Source organism: Pleurodeles waltl, chromosome 3_1, assembly GCF_031143425.1.
Source record: "Pleurodeles waltl isolate 20211129_DDA chromosome 3_1, aPleWal1.hap1.20221129, whole genome shotgun sequence".
Classification (NCBI taxonomy): domain Eukaryota; kingdom Metazoa; phylum Chordata; class Amphibia; order Caudata; family Salamandridae; genus Pleurodeles; species Pleurodeles waltl.
The window spans coordinates 1,051,864,119-1,051,885,350 of record NC_090440.1 but is presented as its reverse complement, the minus strand read 5'-3'; the positions used below and the strand labels follow the sequence as shown (position 1 = coordinate 1,051,885,350).

Here is a 21,232-nt window from a genome sequence, read left to right as displayed (position 1 = left end):
AGACTTACCACCTGAGCTGCAGGGAACTGTGACAGAGAAAGTGTGGGACCTGACAGGAAAAGAAGTGCGATTGATAAAGGGAGTAAAACCGGTCAAAGTACAGGTAAAGCCAAATGCAGTGTTTCCTCAGGTACCGCAGTACCACATGGTACAAGATGTCCTCATTCAAGTAGCGCAAATAATTGCAGACTTTTTGAAGCAAGGGGTTCTGAAGGAAGTGCTGAGTAGCCCGTGTAATTCACCAATAATGGGTCTGAAAAAGCCTTGTGGGAAAGTTCAAATTGTTCAAGACTTGAGGAAAATAAATGAAATTGTGGTAAAATGCTGCCCCATAGTGCCAAATCCAGCAGTAATTATGTTTCAGGTTCCGTGTGATGCAGAGTGGTTCACAGTTGTGGACCTGTCTCAAGCATTCTTTTCGGTGCCTCTTCATGAAGACAGCCAATTTCTCTTCAGTTTCAAATTCTTGGACAACGTTTACAGTTGGTGCAGAATTCTTCAAGGGTTTTCTGAGTCACCTTCCATCTTCAATCAGATATTGAAAAAGAACTTGGAGTCCTTAGAACTGCCTTTCAGTTCGACTCTAGTACAGTACATTTATGATTTGTTAATTGCGTCCAGAACAAAAGATGACTGCAGGTATGACACAATTGCCTTACTGAATCATTTGGGAAAGAATGGACAGAAAGTGTCCCCAAAGAAGTTGCAATACTGTCAGAAAGAGGTGAAGTACTTAGGTCACCTAATTGAAAAGGGGTCGAGAAAAATATTGAAAGAAAGAGTGACAGCCATACTGCAGATGAATCCCCCGACAACTAAGAGAGATGTCAGTATGTTTTTGGGAATGGTAGGATACTGTCGCCAGTGGATTCCCAACTTCTCGATTATCTCTAAACCATTGGTGAAATTGACAGTTAAGGAGTCCAGGATGACCTGGGTACCATAACCATGTCCGAGAAAGAGATGGAGGCATTCATGGAATTGAGGGAAAGCATATACAGGGCACCAGCTTTAGGTATGCCTGATTACAAGAAGCCTTTCCTACTGTCTTGTCATGAACGTGATGCTGCTTCTTTGTATGTTTTAACACAGGTCCATGGAGGTGCAAACCGCCCAGTAGCATATTTTTCAGCTACTTTGGACCCAGTTGCAGCAGCCTTACCGGGTTGTTTGCGTGCAGTTGCAACAGTTGGTCAAAGCCTCACTCAGTGTGAAGGCATAGTGATGGGACATCCTTGAACAGTAATGTTCCCTCATTCAGTTGAAATTCTGTTAACCCGAACCAAAACGCAGCACATGACAAATGCGAGGTTGACTAAATATGAGACCATTATACTGGGGTCTCCTAATGTGTCCCTCAAGAGATGTACTATATTGAACCCGGAAACTTTACTTCCTACCGATAATGCAGACATTGATGATGCCGAGGAAGTAGAACATGATTGTCTTGAGGTAACAGAACTATGCACCAAACCAAGACCTGACATTAAAGATACCCAATTGGAAGAAAATAACTACATTATATTTGTTGATGGTTCATGCTTGAGAGACTCAGTAGGAGTACTGAGAGCTGGATATGCTGTGTGTACAATCACCGGTATTTTAGAAGCTTCCTGGCTCGAAAGAGTGTACTCTGCTCAAGTGGCTGAATTAATTGCCCCTACTAAGGCCTGCCACGCAGCTGAAAATCTGAAAGTCACTATCTATACTGACAGCAGATACGGATTCGGAATTGTACATGACTTTGGCCAGTTATGGTCACAAAGGGGTTTCATGACCTCTTCCGGTTCACCAGTGAAAAATGGTGAAAAGATTATGGATTTGTTGCATGCGATTCAGTTACCTCTTGAAATTGCCGTGGTGAAATGCAATGCTCATGTTAAGTCACAAGACTTTGTGTCAATGGGAAATAGATATGCAGATCAATTCGCAAGGTTTTGCGCATTGAACTGTATATCATTCCGAGATCAGTGGGAGTTGTTACCTGAAACTGAGAATGAAACATGCTTAAACTTTGCATTAAGAGTGGTTGACACATTAGATGAGCTAAGATCACTGCAGGGACGTGCCAGCAAAGAGGAGAAACGCTCCTGGCAGAGAATGCAATGCGTACAGAGGTCTGACGACTTATGGGTCTCAGAGGAGGGAAAAATGGTTTTGCCAAACAGTCTTTTGTCACAGTTTGCGAGGTTTTACCATGGCCAAGCCCATGTAGGGAGAGACGCAATGATCAGGTTGTTCAAAATCGATTGGTTCAATCCAAAATTCAGAATAGCTGCAGAGGTTATCTGTCACAGGTGCATCATCTGTCAGCAGATGAATGCAGGAAAAGGGACTGTGGTGAATATGAGCTATGTTGGGAGAGCTGGAGGTCCGTTTAGCAGAATGCAGATGGACTTTATTGAGATGCCTGTGTGTGGAGGATTGAGATATGTGTTGGTGATTGTGTGCGTTTTCAGTCACTGGATTGAAGTTTACCCTACACGTAGAAATGACAGCCTCACAGTAGCAAAGCTGCTGCTTAGGGAGATAATACCACGTTTCGGATTCCTGATCTCTTTAGAATCAGATAGGGGCAGACACTTCGACAATGAGGTGATTAAGCTCTTGTGTGTTGCATTGAACATTGAGCAGAAGCTGCATTGTAGCTATCACCCTGAAGCATCAGGACTAGTGGAACAAATGAATGGCACCTTGAAGCCGAGAATGGCAAAAATGTGCGCAGCTACCAATCTGAAGTGGCCAGATTCATTGCCCTTAGTATTGATGTCAATGAGAAATACACCTGACAAGAAAACAGGACTGTCTCCCCACTAAATACTAATGGGCCGAGCTATGCGATTGCCCGCAGTACCTGCAAATGCTCTTGTGAATATCACGGATGATATGGTGTTGGACTACTGCATGGGTCTGGCTGATGTGGTCCGCTCTTTCTCTCACCAGGTGGAGGCTACCACATTGCCACTGATAAGTGATCCAGGTCACACCTTAAAAGCCAGTGACTGGCTTGTTTTAAAAAAATACGTGAGGAAGTCTTGTTTGGAGCCGCTTTGGACGGGGCCATATCAAGTAAGACTGACAACAACTACTGCTGTGAAATGTGCAGGCCTTCCGAATTGGATACATGCCACTCACACAAAGAAGGTGACGTGTCCAACTGATGAGGAACCTGAAGTGTCCAAAACAACAGCTGCAGACAAGGAAGTCTCAGGGCCAGAGAGTATTCAAAGGGGAACTGAGACTGAAGGAGAGCCCGCTGAGGACAGCTTAGTCACACAAAACGAGTTCCAGAGGGGTGACAGTGAGCCTATCTCAGCTGAGATAACAGGGGAACCAACGCAGAGAGGTTCTCCCAGAAGCAGACGGATACAGGTTTGAAGATGAGCCCGTAACAGACCCTGAAGGCGAGGGAGAAGAGGCAGAGGGAGGTGAAAATGTTCTGACTCCTCCTGAGCCGTTTGCAGGGCCATCAAGGGAAAACACCATAGCACAAGAGGAGGGTGCTGTTCAACATTCTGAAAGGCCAAGCAGGAAGAAAACACATAAAGGAGATAACTGGCCGAGGCCACAAGCTGCAAGAGAGAAAGTGGTCTCTAGTGAAACTTTAGAGGAAGAAGTTGAGACAACCAGAAAGGAGGATCTCAGTGAAGGAGAGTAGCAAAGTGAACGTAAACTGAAAAGAAAGAGGGTTGCAAACAGAAGGTACGCAGGTCCTGAATGGGCGTATGCAACATCAGCTGAATGGCAACAAGAACTCTTGGCGTTCTGGTTTGATCGGGAGGTACCAGGTCAATACTACGGCACCTGAATTCAACTCTAGAAAGAGACTGTGTTAAGTTGAAATTAAAATTAAAAGCTGAGAAGCTGAGAAAAAAGACTGATAAATTACCAGATGTGACACTGATAACCTGAATTGACTCTGAAAAACCAATTATGACAAGCTGTTAACCTGATTTGAAAAAGGGGTCCTGGAGTGAGTGAACGCTGCTAATACTCGCAGAGAGAGAGACTTTTGCACAGTGAAGAAAAAAAAAAAGCTTTTATATCGTCCTCAAGTTGATTGTTTGTTTTGTATTATTCTGCTATCTGATTCTTTACAGATCATGATTTACTCTAGAGGTAATAGTAATAAGGGTAGGATGTGTGGTTGGTTGAGTGCTGTTTTGGCTATTGTATGTGCAATAATAATTATAGGTGTGATTGTGGGAATGCCATTGGTGGATAAGAAATGACTAACAATGCTTCAAATCCCGAGACTGCTATATTAACACCATGGGAGAAGTTTGAGCAGGATGCAAAATACTTGCATGAGGGAACTAATCCAATGGGGGAACTATCTACTAATGTCTTCTATCGCTTGTTGAATGAGTATGTTGACACAATGGATGCGAAGAATTGTTATGTGTGCACAAAGATTCCTTCATCAGTACAAGAAGGGGTTACTTACCATACTCTGCCATTAACGTACGGGATAAGCTGTAGTTTACAGTTAACGAGATTCTATGATCAAGAACATGTGCAATACTTCTACTCTAACTTAGATGTAGTGTTCTCCTTTGTGCCTGTGATTGAGTTTCTAAACAAATTAGCTAAAGAACATAGCATAAAATTAGTTAGGGGTTTCTTTGAGCCGACACTGACATTTGGGACAGCTTATGCACACCGCAATAATCTAACTTGCTTACTAACACCTGTAGAAAAGAGCTTCTTAGATCACACTGATGATAGACGAAAGGCATTAAACGAAAGGCTAGAAAAGGGATTAGAAAAAGACACGCTTGCAAATGATTATGCATGCTTACACTGCAATAAAGACGCAGGGCAAATTAGCTATAGATGCATTACATGTAGGTAGACTTTGCATATATAGGCCGAAATCTGAGCATGACACTTTATTTGTGGGAACGAGTGAATGTAGGCATGTGTTTATGTTTCAGAGTAAATGGACATTTATGTTAAATGGACAGGATTCAGCGATCCCTGGGATCTATTATATATGTGGGCTTAATGCTTATTACCGTCTTCCTAAAGGATGGTATGGGACGTGTTATTTGGGAATAGTTTTCCCAAAGATTTACCAGATTGAGGACTTAAAGCAAATTCCTAAAATGTCTGAATTACATCATACTAGACAAAAGAGAGAGACAGCGGCTGCTGTCGTAGGTGACATATTTGGAGCCATAATTCCTTCAGTAGGGGTTATCTCAAACTCCATAAAGATTCAAAAGTTGTCTACTATTGTGGATAACATGCTGACAAACTTCACAGGGGCTATACTCCTGATGGATACTGAACTTGCTGTGGAAAGAGCTATGACTCTTTAAAACCGGCTTGCTTTAGACATTCTTTTAGCAAAGAGCGGCGGAGTCTGTAAGATGCTTAATGAGCGCCATTGTTGTGCGTTCATTCCTCGTAACAGCAAAAAGATTAGAGGTATACTTACTAACCTAACAAGAGATAGTGCAGATTTGAAGGAGCTGAAGGAACCTGGAGTTTGGAAGAGAGTTGGGAAAGGGATTATAAAAGTAGGGAATTGGTTTAGTATTATTTGGAACGGGGTTCTTGCAAACATTTTAGGGGGTCTATTGATTGGTCTGATATGTTTATTGGGATTATGGTTATCATGTAAAGTTAATGAAAGAATTAAAAGAAATTTGGCAAAACGAAACCAAAGAAATGAAGAAAAAGCAAAGGAGAAAATGTTCAAAGAAATTTGGGAAAATTCACACAAGGGGGATGATGTTGAAATGCGTATTTTGAGAAAAATGAAAGGTTGAGAAGGGAAAGGTTTTGTGTGATGACAAGTGTCATCACAGGAGGGACTGAGAGAGTGTAGCTTATATATTTTATATTAACATGAAATGCTAATGAACTAATGTGTAATAATGCCGCATAGAAAATGTATTAATGTATCTTGCTAAAACGTGCGTTTGAAATGTACCACGGGAGTGGCCGCCAATATATACGGGGACTTATGAAACTGACTAATAATTATGAAATGTTATATTGAAACATGATTTGTACTAATAATGAAAGGTTATATGTTAGAATTTTGCTAATAAATCATTAAGCCTTAGTTAGCATGAGTCGAGGCCTAGCTGCCTGGTTTCATATTAAATGTGTTTTTCTAACGTGCAATGTGCTGACTTGCTGAAGGACATGAACTCTTGTTTTTTTCCAACTAGGAGATGAATGTAACTGTAGTAGATCAGTTCTCATGAAATTCGACTTGCTTGTAGAAACATTTTAGCTGAATGCAACAATGTAGACCACTGGCAGGTACAATGTCGCCAGAACCGGTACAAACAATGGAGCCACTGACTGAAGATGTGCAAAGGACCAAGAGAGTATGAAATCATACCGGACATTCCACCCACTAAAGACGTCATTCATAAGGACCAATAAATACGTGAGAACTGTTATGGGGTGACAAATTTGATGAGATAATTGAAACTCTATTGGAGCGAGATAGTGGGGTGCAACCCCTCATCCAACCAAATTTTAGGGGAATGTACAACAAAAATGGGATAAAAACCCTTGACACAAGGAAGTGAATTAGAACAGGAGAGAATAGGAGAAAGATGAGAGGGAGATGCTGTTGCGTTTTGCTGTGACCCAGACACTTTGTTACTCTGCATAAAGACTTTGCTGTTTGGTTCTTAAAACTATTCTTGCCTTATAAATTGCCCGTTTACACTTTACCTCCTTATTAGGGAAGTGCCCCTTTTTGCCCGATTGCTGAATTCCTGATGGCGAACCAAATGATGCCCTGAGGACGAAGACTGAACCTGAGTGCTGACTCAAATACAGAGGGTAACTATATGACAATGATATTGTGATTGTCTGTTTGCTTTTCCTTTCTAGGTACCAACTGCTTCTTTTGACAGAGACCATAGTTAGATGTTTTCCAAATTGGTGTAACTAAATTGTTTTGCATGAAGCCCAACATGCTGATGCTAATTTGAGGTTAGGAGACGGATTCACTAAACTGACACAAATAGACAAACGACTGAATCTATGCTTTGTTGAATAACATGATGATAATACTCTGCTAAGGATAATCTATGTTGATGCCGTGTTATGTTCTAACATTCGTAATCATTGCTTTGATGAAATCTTATCAGAGTTGCCATATTGAGACTATGCTAATGTGTTTCTTGGTTTTGAGACTAATAAACTTATTAGTAGAATTGTAATCAATAGGGAATAAACTTCACAAATTCATATTAAACTGGTGTGGTTATTAATGACTGAAAGGTCATGGTGGTTTTCGAGTTTCTTAAATGTCTTTGATTAATTTGAATTGTCGCATTACTGTGAACTTTGATGACATTATTGACATATTGATTGACATGCTGATTATCTATCTCGTCCTAAGGTGTCTTCAATCAGGGTCAAAAGATTCATTGGCCTAAAAGGAGTCCCAAAGTGAATAAATTAGTCATACTGGGACGCGTTAACACGAGCAAACAATCAGAGGAAGGCGGTTAATTAGCAACATGCGTAACTGAGTATTACATCTACTCTGCTGTGATAATAGCTGCTTCCATAAAGTAACCGTAGTGAAGGCAAACTTTGATCATCTATGAAAAAACTAATAGCTATGTTTTTTTTCATTTCCCTAGTGGGCTAAATGTGTATCTGATGGGAGATGGCAAAATGTCAAGCTCCCGAGCACCTTTAAACTAGGCCATTCTCCTTTAGAAGAAGAGTCGCTGACAGTGCTAGTCAACCAGGAGTTTCCCAGAACACCATTCAGAATGCAGCATTGTTAAGCGTGGTTGATGGAAGGAGAAATAGTGAGTGGTGAGGAGGATTAGTATGTTGTGAAGAGGATTAGTATGTGGAGGGAGGGGAGGAGATAATTATACGCATATTTGGTTGATAACTATGTATCACAATCTGTTTTTTGGAAACGTTCTCATTTCCCGACATCCTCAGCTATAATTGATATTTAGCTGTACTATCAACGTTTATTTGTTTTTCCTGAAAATCAATACAGAGCTAATCACAACAAACAAAGATTTCATTAGATGTGCAAACACATATTCTAGTCGAAAGGTCTAGATCTAGCTGTCAAATATTATAATGGTAAATACATATTCTTATTTTAAAGCAACATATTATGAAGTACCTTTTTTTTTTCTTTGACCTAAACGTTTTTTCACCTATATGCAATGTTTTCTACTACAGTGTCAGAAAAGAAGAAGTAGCATTTCGACCCAGCACAAAGTACAACATTATCTCTGTGGTTACATTGGCACATGGGTGTCGACATGCTGTATTTGTAGTCTGTAAGTCAATTATTGCGTCTTACAAATATGGTATTTACACTTGAGTTGTACATCCTGTACTAGCCTGAAATGCAAGCAGCAACAAGAACATCAAGTGGTGAAATGTATTCACAGATGGAGGAACATCTTGAATATGGAGGTGGGTAGAATTAATATATTCACTTCATTTTATGAATTGAACGTAAAGAACTATCGAGCATCTACTGGGAACATGCTATTAATGTGTTTATCTGCAAAGAACCACTTCTCTTGTTCGACAAGTAGGATACAAGAATGTGCCATTTTTGTGATCTGATCTAAACCGCTAAAACTGTCCCCAACTTGTGAGATTCTCTTGGATTTCGCAGCAATTGTTGTGACTAATAGATTAATTAACTCTTAAATAACAGGTAATAGGAATGAGAAGTTGGCTTGTGGAGGAAGATGCAATTTGCGAAAAAACTGAGCGAACCCGACATCCTTGAGGGGGATTCGGGAGGCAGAGATATTCACCCAAGAAACTGTATAACAATAAGGTTTAATAAGGCACTTTATGGCACAATACTCAAATACAGTTGCCAAAAGGCATAGCCTTTAAATAGGAACTCATGATTGTTTCCAGGACCTTCAGGGTGTCTTCAAGCATGACTGACCCTTACAGTTACTTTGAGAAAATAGTGACATAACAGCACATGTTCACAACATTTCAATTTAAAAAGTCTTGAAAACCTTGGCTGACAAAGTCAGTTCCGAAAATGCATTTTTACATGACATTTTCGTTATCACAACATCTACCCACAACTAAATCTTATATTTTCCCATCCTTGACTTACCTGCTCACATCCAAATGCACAGGTATGGACATCCAGTGGGTTTAACAAGCTTAGATTTAGGATTCTAGGCAGCTGATTTGACTGTAACTCAAATTTCAGGTGGAAATATTTATTCAAAAATGAAATAATTGTGCCCCCAATAATCAGCTATTCATAATATAAAAATATGTAAATTTTGGTATGAAAGAACGAGTTACTTACCTTCGCTACTGCTCTTTCTGTTGGATACTCTATCTAATCAGACTGGATCTGGATTTTTTTTTCAGCTGTACTCCCTTGTGCGGATGGGTGGTGCCATGAAGTTCTGCGTTGGCTTCATTTTGCCACAGAGGTGAAAGAACGGATCCACAGATAATTGTCATCCCAATTAACGGAAATCAGTTTCTTTCATGACGCAACACAACTGGAGGAACCACTGTGTAGTTTTCTAATTTAGGACATCTTTAGATAGTAGAAAAGAGACCACTCCACAGAACGAGGCGCTGGGAGGGCAGTGAGAAAACTGTGAGTAAATTAGCCACCACAAATAACTTTAAAAGGTAAAACGTATGTAACTTGTTCTTCTAATGGATACTTCTGACCACAAATTCTTCACCTTCAGAATAAATACCATAGCAGTACCCCCAATATTGAGGAGTCTGGGGGGTAGGCTATAACCAGAAAAGTGCTGCAGGACCAAACAGGAAAAAAGCCATTCACGTTGACCTGGGTGTCAGGCCAGTAGTGCTTTGTGAATATTTGCACTTACACAAATGTTGCACCTGACAGATGTCCAGGACTGGCACTCCCTCAGTGGTAGCAGCCTTAGATGTGGTGGAATGTGCTACCAGACCTTCTTGAGGCTGCTTTCAGGCCAGTACGTATCAGATCTTAATGCAAAGGTTTGTCCACCTTGACTTTAGCCTGTTGCTGTAACGGACGATTCTCCCAAAACAGTAGCCTGATTTGAGTACAGGTGCTCATGCCCACAAGTACCAAGTACCACACTCTCTTGACCCAATCTGGAGGCCCTGGAATGGCTTGTGCCCAACTCATTCCTGATCTGTTTCAGAAATCTGGGCAGGAGAGGCCAAGGCAGAAAGGTGTGCAAGAGTCCCATGCTCTACTTTAGCCAGAATGCATTTCCCAGTGGGAGCATGGATATTGGTGTGCAAGGGCACTGTTATGGAAAGTTGCTGGATCAAGTCTGGTGACTGGGGTATATTCAAAAGGTGAAGAATGTAAGGGTCAGAATTAAACATACTTGTGAGAATGTGCATCAAACAGAAATGAGCAGCACATGTAGCAAATTGCAGCTTCCATGTCCTCCAAATTCTTTTTTTTTTTTTAATTAAAAATATGGTGGGGAAGTGGAGGAGTTTGTTGGGGTGGCAATAGCAATGGGGAGCAGAAGCTTGGAAAGCAATGAAGGAGTTGGGAAGTGGGGTGAAAAATATGTTTAAGGTAAAAAGGCAGAAGAGAAAGGATGGGAGTAGCAGGGGATGAGGTGGGCAGGTGAGGGGAGGACTACAAACAGCTAGGGTGGAGGTTGAGGGGAGAAGCAGCACATGATGCAGAAATCACTCCTTGTGAAATTTTCCAACATCTTTGGGTAAGTCTACACTACATATACTTGATATAATAAATGAATGCACTTCTACAGTGTGCTGAAAGAAAAAGGAAAAAACGAATTCCTTGAATGTAAGCAGTGGTGAGATAAAAATGAAGCAAGTCAAAAGCATGGTACAAAGCTATGCTCTAAGCTAGAAACAAACAAAAAAGAGGAAGGAAAGGAGGCAAATGAGAGCAACAAGAAAGCCAACCACTGGTAAGCAATGGGCTAACAGAAAGACCACAGTAAGAATTAGTACAGCACACGAGGTCTTTGACAACCGACAGTTAAAAGCTGTCTGTGGGTGAGACCTAAATAAATACCATGATCGGCAAAGTGCAAAAGGTAAGCAACTTCCATTCAAAGGAAGATATGCTACAAAGTTGACGATATAAGCCTAAGCCTTGGGGTCTCAGTGGTAATTTTGAAACAACAGTGAAATGCTGAAATTTTCCACTGGCATAAGTCATTATCACAGCCAGCTTTCCAAACAAGCATTTGTAATGCAACAGACCTCGCATTTCCTTCAGTTAAAGCTACTGCTGTTGTAAATGCATAAACAGACTTTTCGTGCCACATAAATTGGTTAACCCTGCCGCATAATTATGTCCTCTCTGCCACAAAATTCCAGTGGCCCTGCATATAACTAAAGCACTTCTGTTTACCACCTTCTTCTTTTATCTGCAGCAAAAAATGAAAATATTGTCATTAGTGATTATATTTATTTATATAATCATTTTAGGGTCTCTCCAAACACGTGTGGGGACCTAAAGATGACCTAGACAGAAAGAACACGTTGTGCTGACCGTTTTGATGGTGGTCCTATTGTCATAGGACCACCACCTGGTGAGTTATTGGCAAAAATGTTTTGTAAGAGGAATGACCTGCAAAGCATTATGGGGAGTTTTGAGTGCTGCAAATATTGGAGTATCTTGACTATAATGCTGAGAACAGCCCCTAGATGCCACCACAATAAAAAAAACATTTGGATGAAACATGGTCATGTAACCATATAGTCAGCCCCTAGAGGCCATAATCATAGGAAAAGAAAATGGCAGAAAATAATGCAGTGTAACCGTATACCTAGCCTCCAGAGGGCGTAGTGCTTTACACATTTTCAGGCCTCGCAGGCCTACTACAATGATAATACAAATAAGGCCCTTAAAAACACAAACTAACCCCAGGAGTAAAACAAAAGTTCCAGCCAAGAGCACTTAAAATGATACTGAATGGTGGACGAGGTTACTATTTTGAGCCCCCCCCCCCAATCTAGCGTGGTGGCCCAGTGCGACCTAGACAGAAGGAGCGTGTCATGCTGAACGTTTTCGTGGTGGTTCCATTATTGTACGACCACCACAGGCCAAGGTATGGGCCAAAATGTTTTGTAAAAGAAATGCCCAGCAAAGCATTAAGGGGCAGGTTTCCCGAGTGGAGTGAATGTTGTAGTATCAGCTCTCTCTCTGTACTGTGAGAGCCGCATTGAGGATTTCTGTGTTTTTTCTGTTTAAAATGTGCCAGTTTATATACTTTTAAACTGGTAAGCTTGTGTGTAAGTTGTATTCATGTAAGGCACTCCACTGAGTTCGCGCATTATGAAACTTCACAATGGAGCGCGAAGCAAAGAGGCAAAAGAAAAGGAAGTGTGGCACACTAAGGTATATAGACAACTGTACAATAATCCATGAAACTGGGTCAGTCTCCAAATTGGTTACAAACCAGCCTCAAGGCAGTACAAACATAAAGCATTTACCTACAAAATTAAGGGAATTTTGATAGGCAGGCCAAGGAACGAATGAAAGTGGTGGGCGTAACATGGGCGTGTTAAAAGCCCACATAATTAGATTACCACATGTCAAAGACAGCACATGGGCGCTGCCTAGGCTCGACCTACAAAAGTGAGACAGAAAGGAGAAACGGTACTGCAGAAGCACGGCAAAATCCACAAACCAAGCAGTGGATGGTTCAGACACAAACAGAATTCAAACTGAAGTAATTTTGTTTTGTTTGATGCTTTATGTGGGATTATTTCTGAATTAAATATGATTTAACTGCAAGTACCAAATACATGGTCATTCAGCATGCTCATCGTATTATCTTTAACGCCACTTGTCCCCAAGTTTCATTTTTAATTTATTCACCATTTTTTTTCTGTGTGCAGTCACAGTACGTGCAGCAATAGCAGATAATCCTGAGGAATACAGAAGCACACATATCTAAAAGGACGCGAATGCGCTATGAAGCAACAGAACTGTTACTCGCAGCGCATTACAGAACAAATAAATACATAATAAATAAGTAGAATGTTCTGTTACCTTTTCTTCACTGTTGTCATCTGAATCATCTTTCAAACTTTCAATGTTTTGCTGCAGACGTGCCATTTCTTCCTATAAAACAACAATCATAGCTTTGTAAATAAAAGAGATTATCAGAAAAGTTTTAAGATTAGAAACTTTGACTAAATGAGCTGTGCGTACCGTCTAGCGGAATAAAATATTGCACACTTCCCTGGATATGTGCACTAGTAAAAAAAAACGTTGATTTTAATTACGTCATTGTGACAAGCTTCCTGTGAGTGAAGAAACTTAGGAGTTGATAAAACTGATTTATCCAATTGGCTACCTGGGGTAGATGGCATTTTGCAACAATAACTAGCCGATCACATAATCGATTTCTTGAGTATGCCCGTCAGGAAGCAGACCAAAGTGAAACAAAAAATGCTTCACATTATAAAAGCCTTCATCACACTGGAGTAAGGGATGCATGTTAAAAACAAACCTAAACAGGACGAAAGAAGAACATTATGGATTTTGCTTTACAAAAAACATTAGCATGCATAAGAGTAAGTGCTTTTTAATGGTAGGCAGAGAGACTTTTTCCTCAGTGAAATTGTGTTCAAGAGACTACTGGTAAGCTTTGTAAATACAGTGACCAGTCAAATACTGGAACGTATTACCAGCGTTTCCGTCTTCCTTGTTAAAGCCCTTAATGACGGCAAAGCTCATCCAAGAGACAGATTACTCTGTGTGCCTTTATGGAAAATATGTACCGTTTAGCACCCTTCTGAACATCACAATGTCTGTCCTTTTATATTACGCTCGTGGCGAAAGCCCCAACGTATTTATGGGCTGAGTTCGAACTTCTATAGGAAAGGCATTTTTTTTGTACTAACTTTTCCATCGTTCTACAAATCTGCACGAAACGTTCCCCAAAAAAGTTCATCCACTCTGGGTCCTTCATGTCAAGTTTCGTGCAAGTGGGCAAGTTACCTACATTTGATAATGCTTTTTCGGGTGGATACTCTACCTAAATGCAGACTCCTCACCTTTAGGGTAATCACAGGCACCACCCTAGATCCGGAAGAATTTTCAACATAGCCAGTAAGTGGGTTTCGCATTGACCCTGCAGATGGAGTGGTTTATAAGTGCCACCCAAGTGTGCTGACATCAGTTTTTTCTTGACACTGTCTGGACTTTCCAATGGGAATTCAAAAATCACGTATTTCTGCCAGTGTGCAGATCGCTAATCTAGAACCTTTTTAGATGGAAAAGAGCCCATTGCATAGAACAAGGCGGTGAGAGGGCAGTGAGGAATCTTCGGTTAGATAGAGTATGCACTAAAAACTGTATTACCGAAAGGAAGTAATTTATTCTTCTGATGGATACTTTTAACTGTAGATTACTCACCTTTAGAATAGATATAGGAGCAGTATTTCCCCCAGTGGTGGGTCTGTGGGATGACTCCGATCAAGAAGTCCTACAGGACCTGCCTGTCAAGGCAATAATGCTTTATCTCTTGTAGTAGCTTGACAAATTTCCAGAACAGGCACCACCACATGCCAGCACTGTGGTAGCAGCCTTCACCCTGGTGGAACAGGTCCTCAATCATTTTGGAGGTTCCTTCTTGGCCAGCCCATAGAAGATTTTCATATAGATGACTATGCTCCCTTGTACTGCCTTGCCTTTCTTTGCCGCAGAGAACCCCACATGATGGTCTTTGGTAAGATCAATGTAAAATCTCGGAGCTCTTCTGGACTCTAAACTATCGAGTTTCTCCTTCTTTCGAGGTAGAGCTAAGAACATCAGAATTGTGACAGGCTGCCTGGCATGAAAGTGAGTCACAACCTGTGGTAGAGAGGCCTTTCTAGTCCACTGCACCAATCTGTCCGAAGGAAGGTAGAATAGGGCGGCTGACTGATATAGCTCACTCATGTGATAGGCTAATGTCATAGGGTGAAAAAAATAGTATTCAGGATCAGGAGAAGTAGAAGACAACTGTGCAATGCCTCAAAAGAGGTGCACAAAAGAAAAGTAAGTAGTAAACTCAGGTTCAGCTGTGGCATCACAAACAGTTTAAGAGGAAAGAAGTGAATTAATCCTTTGAGAAATCACATCACATTAGGTCACTTGAACAAGGACTATTGGCCCAGTAACCATAAAAAGGATGAAATGTCTGACACATAACCTTTAACCATGCCCACTTCCAGTCCTTGCTAGGCCAAAGATAAAACAAAAATAGGACATCCGAGAGCCTGACCTGCAATGTGTCCGTATTACACGTGTCACACCAGGTCTCAAATTTATGCAGGCCTGGGTGCAAGACCATGTCCTGTTCCTGTGTCAGAAGATCCTCCCAAAAGGGCACTTTGATCAGCACATAGATGTTTATGTTCAGAAGCTCTGGGCTTCACACTCTTGTGGCCCTCTACTTGAGGCACGAGGATGAGTTGTGCTCGTTTGTTCCAAATCATCTTCAATACTCAAGGGAGGAGAGGTAGTGAAATGAAGGCACGCAGGAGTCTAGTGCTCCACTCTAGGCGGAATGAGTCTCAGAGAGTAAAGTTTCTTAGAAACTCAAGCACCCAAATGTAATGACACTGCACGTTCTCAGCAGTGGCTAAAAGATGAAGCGTTTTTTCCCAAACTGACAGATATACTGCACCACTTCTGGGTGTATCTGCCATTTGTCATCTGCTGGACATCGCAAGCTAAGTTTGTCTGCCCATGCATTTAAAGCTCCTGATCAGTGGTGCATGATTAGGGAAACGCCCTGACGAGTCAACCAGTTCAGAGGAATAGAGCCTTCTGAAGCATGACCCAGGACCCATCCTGATCCGCTTGCTGCAATACCACATGATGGAGGTGATGTCCATGAGGACCTGAACCAGCCTCCATTTAATGGAAGGCAGGAATGCCTTCAATGACTAATGAATGGCCTGCAGCTTCCCCACGTTGAGCTGGAGATGAGTCTTCACCAGAGGCCTTGGATTGTCACTCCTCCCAGATGACCTCCCTAACCTAGCAGTGATTTGTCTGTCACCACCGTCAGCATTAGGTGAGGTTATTTGGATGGGTCTGCTGCTGGTACAATAGCAGTCGAGCAGCCAATCGTGCAATCTTTTTTAGTCTCCTCTAAAACCTGGATGGAATCTGAGACTTCAGATTCCACTGCAGAGCCTGCGTATGTCACCAGGCATGCTTTGCCAGCAGGACGCAGGGGGCTATCAATCCCAGCCGCCTCAGAGTCAATCTCACTGAAATCCACGACAAAGGCTAAATGATTACAGCCTGGAAATCCTTGATTCTCCGTTCCGGGAGAAAGGCATTAGACGAAATCATGTCCAAAATTGCTCAAATGAAGGGGAGCGTCTGAAAAGCAGTCAGGTGTGACTTCGGCACATTGATAATGAACGTCAAAGATGACAGGAGCTTTGCTGTAGTCTGAAGGTGGTTGATGACTGCCTGGGGCGAGCCTGCCTTCAGCAGCCAGTCGCTGAGATACAGAAAGACTGGGAACCCTCTCCTCTTACAAAGTGCTGTTACCAGTTGCCATCACTTTCGAGAACACCTGAGGGGCACTGGAAAGACCAAGGGGGAGCACAGTGAACTGAAAATGTTTCTGTCCAACCACTAACCGCAGGTAACGCTGATGGGCCTGCAGGAAGTATGTATGGAAATAGGTATGGAAATAGGTGACTTACAGATCCAACGCCACCATACCGCGTCCAATGATTCTTAATTCCCAGAAACTCATTGCCCCCCCACCTCAGAATATTTCACAATTATTCTATTAAGTTGACAATGTTTAAGTATGTCTGGACTTATTTAAACATTGCAGTTAAGTTCTGTTACCTTTTTAAAAATACAATAAATGTTTTTCTGCTTAAAACAAAGCACTGTTATCTTCATAATATTTCTTTTGTCCAGAGCCTGGTGCCCCCATGGGATCACTTGAGGAACCCCAAGGGGGCCTGCAACCCAGTTTGAAGACCCCTGCTCTGGAGGAAGATGTTGACGTGGCGCGGGTCTAAAATAGGACGAGGGCCTCTGTCCTCCTTTGGCAGCAGAATGTAGCAGGAGTAAGATCAATTACCTACTTCTGGTGCAGGCTACCTCTCGATAGCTCCTTTGGCCAAAAAGGCTTGTACTTCCTGCATAACATGGAACAGTGGTCCTCCATCAGTCATTCTGGGGATGCTGGAAGTGTGCAGCAAAGTGGCCACGAAGGGCCAACATGTCTGATGTTATGGCCCTCCAGCCTGGTAAAGATTGTGGAATTCTGCTGCCAACTGGCTTACTTGTGCTTTGGGCTGTGGCCCAAAAGGGCTAGGCAACTTGCTTAGGCTCAAGTGGCTGTCCTGTTTATATGAGGTACCTCTGCCACAATTGTGAAAAAAGTGAAGATGATGTGGTTGGTGCGGCAAAGCACACAGGCACAAGGAGCACACTGTGGCTCAGCTTTATTTGAAGCATCCAAGAGCAGAATCTTCTTTTCCCCCAAAGAGGCAAGTTCTATCAAACGTCATATCCATAAGAGAGGATTGCACGTCACCTGAAAAGCCTGTCAACCGCAGCCAGGCATGGCGACGAATAGCGACACTAGTGCCAATTGCTTGTCTGATCCAGGCTGCAGTAGATTGCAACATTACAGACATTTTTTATGACTTGTGTCAGTATGGGGCAAACGGCTTTGGTAATACCTAGGAGGATTTGGGCAACTGAATCCCAGAGAGTGTGGGAATAGTAGCCCACCAGGCAATTGTCATTAACTGACCAGGCCGTCAAGCTAGAGGAAGAAAATATCCTCTTCCAGAAGGTCAAAATTCTGCACTCCTTATCCGCAAGAGTAGTCGGGAAAGTGCGAGGATTTGTCTGACTGGTGGAAGTCTGCACCACCAAACTTTCAAGAGTGGGGTGCGAAGACAAAAAAAAACGGGGTCGCCTGGAGCAAGTCATGGCACCTCACAATTTAGCGATTTATTGGGGAGCCAGAAAAGGTATGGCCCCGGTCCATAAGAGGGTATCCATGAATGCGTCATCGAAAAGCAGCAGGTGTTTCTTATTGGTTTGGCTAAGCTAGAGGACTTCTGTCAGGAACTTAGTTTTGATCAATAGGGTGATGAGCTGGAGGTCGAGAACTTTGGATGCCATCTGTATGAATATCACAAAGGAGACACTTTCCTCAGTGGCATGATCACGGTGAGTGGCCAAAATTAGGAGAGGTGTCAAGACCACTGAGATCCTAGAGGTCATCATACTAGTTTTCTTCATGGCAAGGTTGGTCAATTTCATCAACCGCATCATAGTCATTATCGAAGTCTGTCCAAAACAAAGAATGCAGCACATGAGGCCTGTCTTGCAGAGGTGAAAGGCTAAGTGGCTCAGGAGGGGAAGGTTGCAGTTAAAAAAAAAAAAAAAAAAAGAGTGCACACTTGGTTGAGGACAGAGTGGCGTCAACTCAGAGTAGGAAAGCACAAAGTGCAACTCATTCTCTGCTGTTGATGGACTCTGCATCAGCGTTGATGTTCTGGAAACCGACGTAGGTCGTAGAAGAGGAGTTTGGAGGGTCCAACTTACACTAAGCATGAACTTGCCAGCGGTTTTCCAAAGACTATCTCTCACCTCCTTGGAGCGCGCAGAAATGTTAGAAGGATCCAAAGAGTCAGCCTATGGCCTCAAAAACCTCTTGGATCTGCCTTGGTGTCGCAGATGGCCCAGACACTCAGTTTGTGATGGAACAATTTTCTATATATGCTCCAACACTGGCTGACTTCGGGAGCACGGTGGAGGCACACAGAGTTGCCCTCACACCTTCTCAGTTGTACAGGGTGGTGGGAAGAGACAGAGTCTTGCTTGGAGTCTTGCTTGGATTTTTAAAAATGTATTTTTTTCCAACTTACCTGAGGATTTGGAGCATGATGATGATTGACTTTGGGATCCACTCCAGCAATATCTAGACCGGGACTCAGAGTGAACTTTGGACGTGTCGCGATGTGGAGTTCTCCCATGCTTGGTGATGTATAGCTTCGCCTTGCAGTCTCTTATGGTCTACAGGTTTATCCACATCCAGTCACTGTAAGTCTAAGAGTCAAGACTTGACCCCAGGCAACACAGGACCTGTCACAGACACAGACATTTGTTTGCCACAGTCCTTACAAGGTTTGAACCCTGTCATCTTGTAAGGTGCATGTCCCTTGCACATGTGAAAGTTGGGGTAAACGTGTTGGGGAATGGAATGAGAGATAGCTCTGGATCCACGCCTGGTCGAGCAGAAAGAAAGGAACTGAGGTTAGCATGGTAGTGGTGGCTATATTGGTCCCTTATGTCATATGTGGAGCAGAACTGTGTCAGTGAAGAGCCGCATGGCGCCGACTACAGGTGCGTTCATGGCACTGCTCAATAGTTTCCAGGGCCAGTCTGAAGCCTTGAATATATTCAAAAGGTGAGGAATCTGCAGTTAGAAATCTCTATCAGAATTATATTTATAGGAAACGTTTCACAGACTGAAATTCTTATCATTGTTATTAATTACCACTTGTATAGTACACAATATGCTCACACTATCTCCAACACCACAAACATGTCAACTCTGCACTCTCTTGGATACTTACTCTACAGTGTGATCGAAATTCTTGCTCTTGACTTTTTAGGCTTTCATTCATGGCAACTAGTGCTCTTAGATTTTGTAGGACACTAAATATAAACAAAATGTTAAAATAATTTAAACACTGTAAAACATATGAGAACTTCTTAAAAAGTTGAGCATAAAAAGTTTCCACATAATTATACTTTTGAGTGAATAAACTTTAAAATATGATGAACGGTAATAATGTTCAATCACAAGTGGATTGCTATTCAAATAACTTTTCCAGACCACACAACCCAAGGAGAAATGAAAATATGTCGGGGATTATATTCTCAAGGGACCACGAATGCAAATCATTATGCAGAAGTTTGCCTGCTGTTGTACAGATCCTAAAATTAAATGCATTTTTTATTTTCCAAAATGGCAACATAATTTGAGAATGCTTTGCGCTTTACCTATTGCAGATAATGGATAGTGAACAAGGCATATGAAACCAATAAGAGAAACCCACTACACAGGAAGTGAAGGCCATTTAAAACGAATAAAATCACTTATGTTTTTAACTAGCTGTACCGATGTGCATCGAAGATAAAGATGTATAATAGAGAACACCAATCATAGTCAAATGTAACCGCACAAACCTCACTGCCATGTTCCGCAAACAAAAATGAAATGCTCCCTCAACTCCCATGAAGGTTCGAGACAAGACTGGAGACTGTCCAGATAAATACATAGTGAGACTGACAGTCATGTACAGCAGATAAATGCCAAACTGAGTTCCTGTTTAAGCTTCCTCACGTCTTTACTGATGAATGATATAGATCCGTGGTTCCCAACCTTTTAACTTCTGTGGACCCCCAATTTATCATCACTGGCCAGGGGACCCCTACTGAATCTTTATTGGAATCCGGGAACCCTCCACTAAGTCATTACTCAAAGCTGGGGACCTACTCTGATAATATTATTAATAATATTCTAAGCAGTCACGGACCCCCTGAGGAGGCTTTGCGGACTTCCAGGGGTCCCTGGACCACAGGTTGGGAACCACAGATGTAGATTACAAATCAGCTCTTGCAGTCACACTAATCCGATTCTAAATATATTCACACATCATGCTGCAGAATGCTTCCGTTACATTTGTTACCCTGCTCCGTAGTTAAGCCTACCCTCAGCGGTGCTGGAACAATTTTCAAAGTGGTGATGCTACCATCAATATTACATCACTGAACTCAAAGGGATTGGGAAAGTTCCAAGCATCTCACATAAGGAACAAGTATAGCAATTATATCCAGCAAGACAATAGTAAGGGTGTAGTTTGAAGGTGGTGGTACATTTTGGAGAATACTGTTGCAAATATATTACGAAAGCATGGTATAGTCACGCACTGTCATTTACAGACAGCACATTTTCCTCTGACGTGGCCCTAAATTTCCGCAGACATAATACCGAATCGCTTAGATGATAATGTGTTTAAATCAGGTTTCTGTAAATCAGTATGCCTTGATTTATTTTGATCCATTAAAATATTTTTCATTACACTTCAAAAATACAAAAAAGTGCTTAATTTGTGCTTTCCGAAATCCTGATATAGTCCGAAATTTTTACACAGTTCATATAAGGGTACTGAAATTGTATTATGTTACAAACAATGACATTAACTGCTCCACTGTAAG

The 21,232-nt window shown here is 41.9% G+C and overlaps 1 protein-coding gene across 2 annotated transcripts in view; it reads right to left on the bottom strand.

Moving 5' to 3' along the window:
- CCDC93 (coiled-coil domain containing 93) overlaps positions 1–21,232 on the bottom strand; it is a 1,008,240-nt gene that overhangs the window by 390,245 nt on the left and 596,763 nt on the right. For both annotated transcript variants that reach the window (XM_069224342.1, XM_069224343.1), the window contains exons 15-16: positions 19,585–19,666; positions 13,010–13,081 (exon numbers count right to left, since the gene is read on the bottom strand). In XM_069224342.1, the coding sequence (XP_069080443.1) occupies positions 13,010–13,081; positions 19,585–19,666 (154 nt within the window). The remainder of the gene's footprint in view (positions 1–13,009; positions 13,082–19,584; positions 19,667–21,232) is intronic.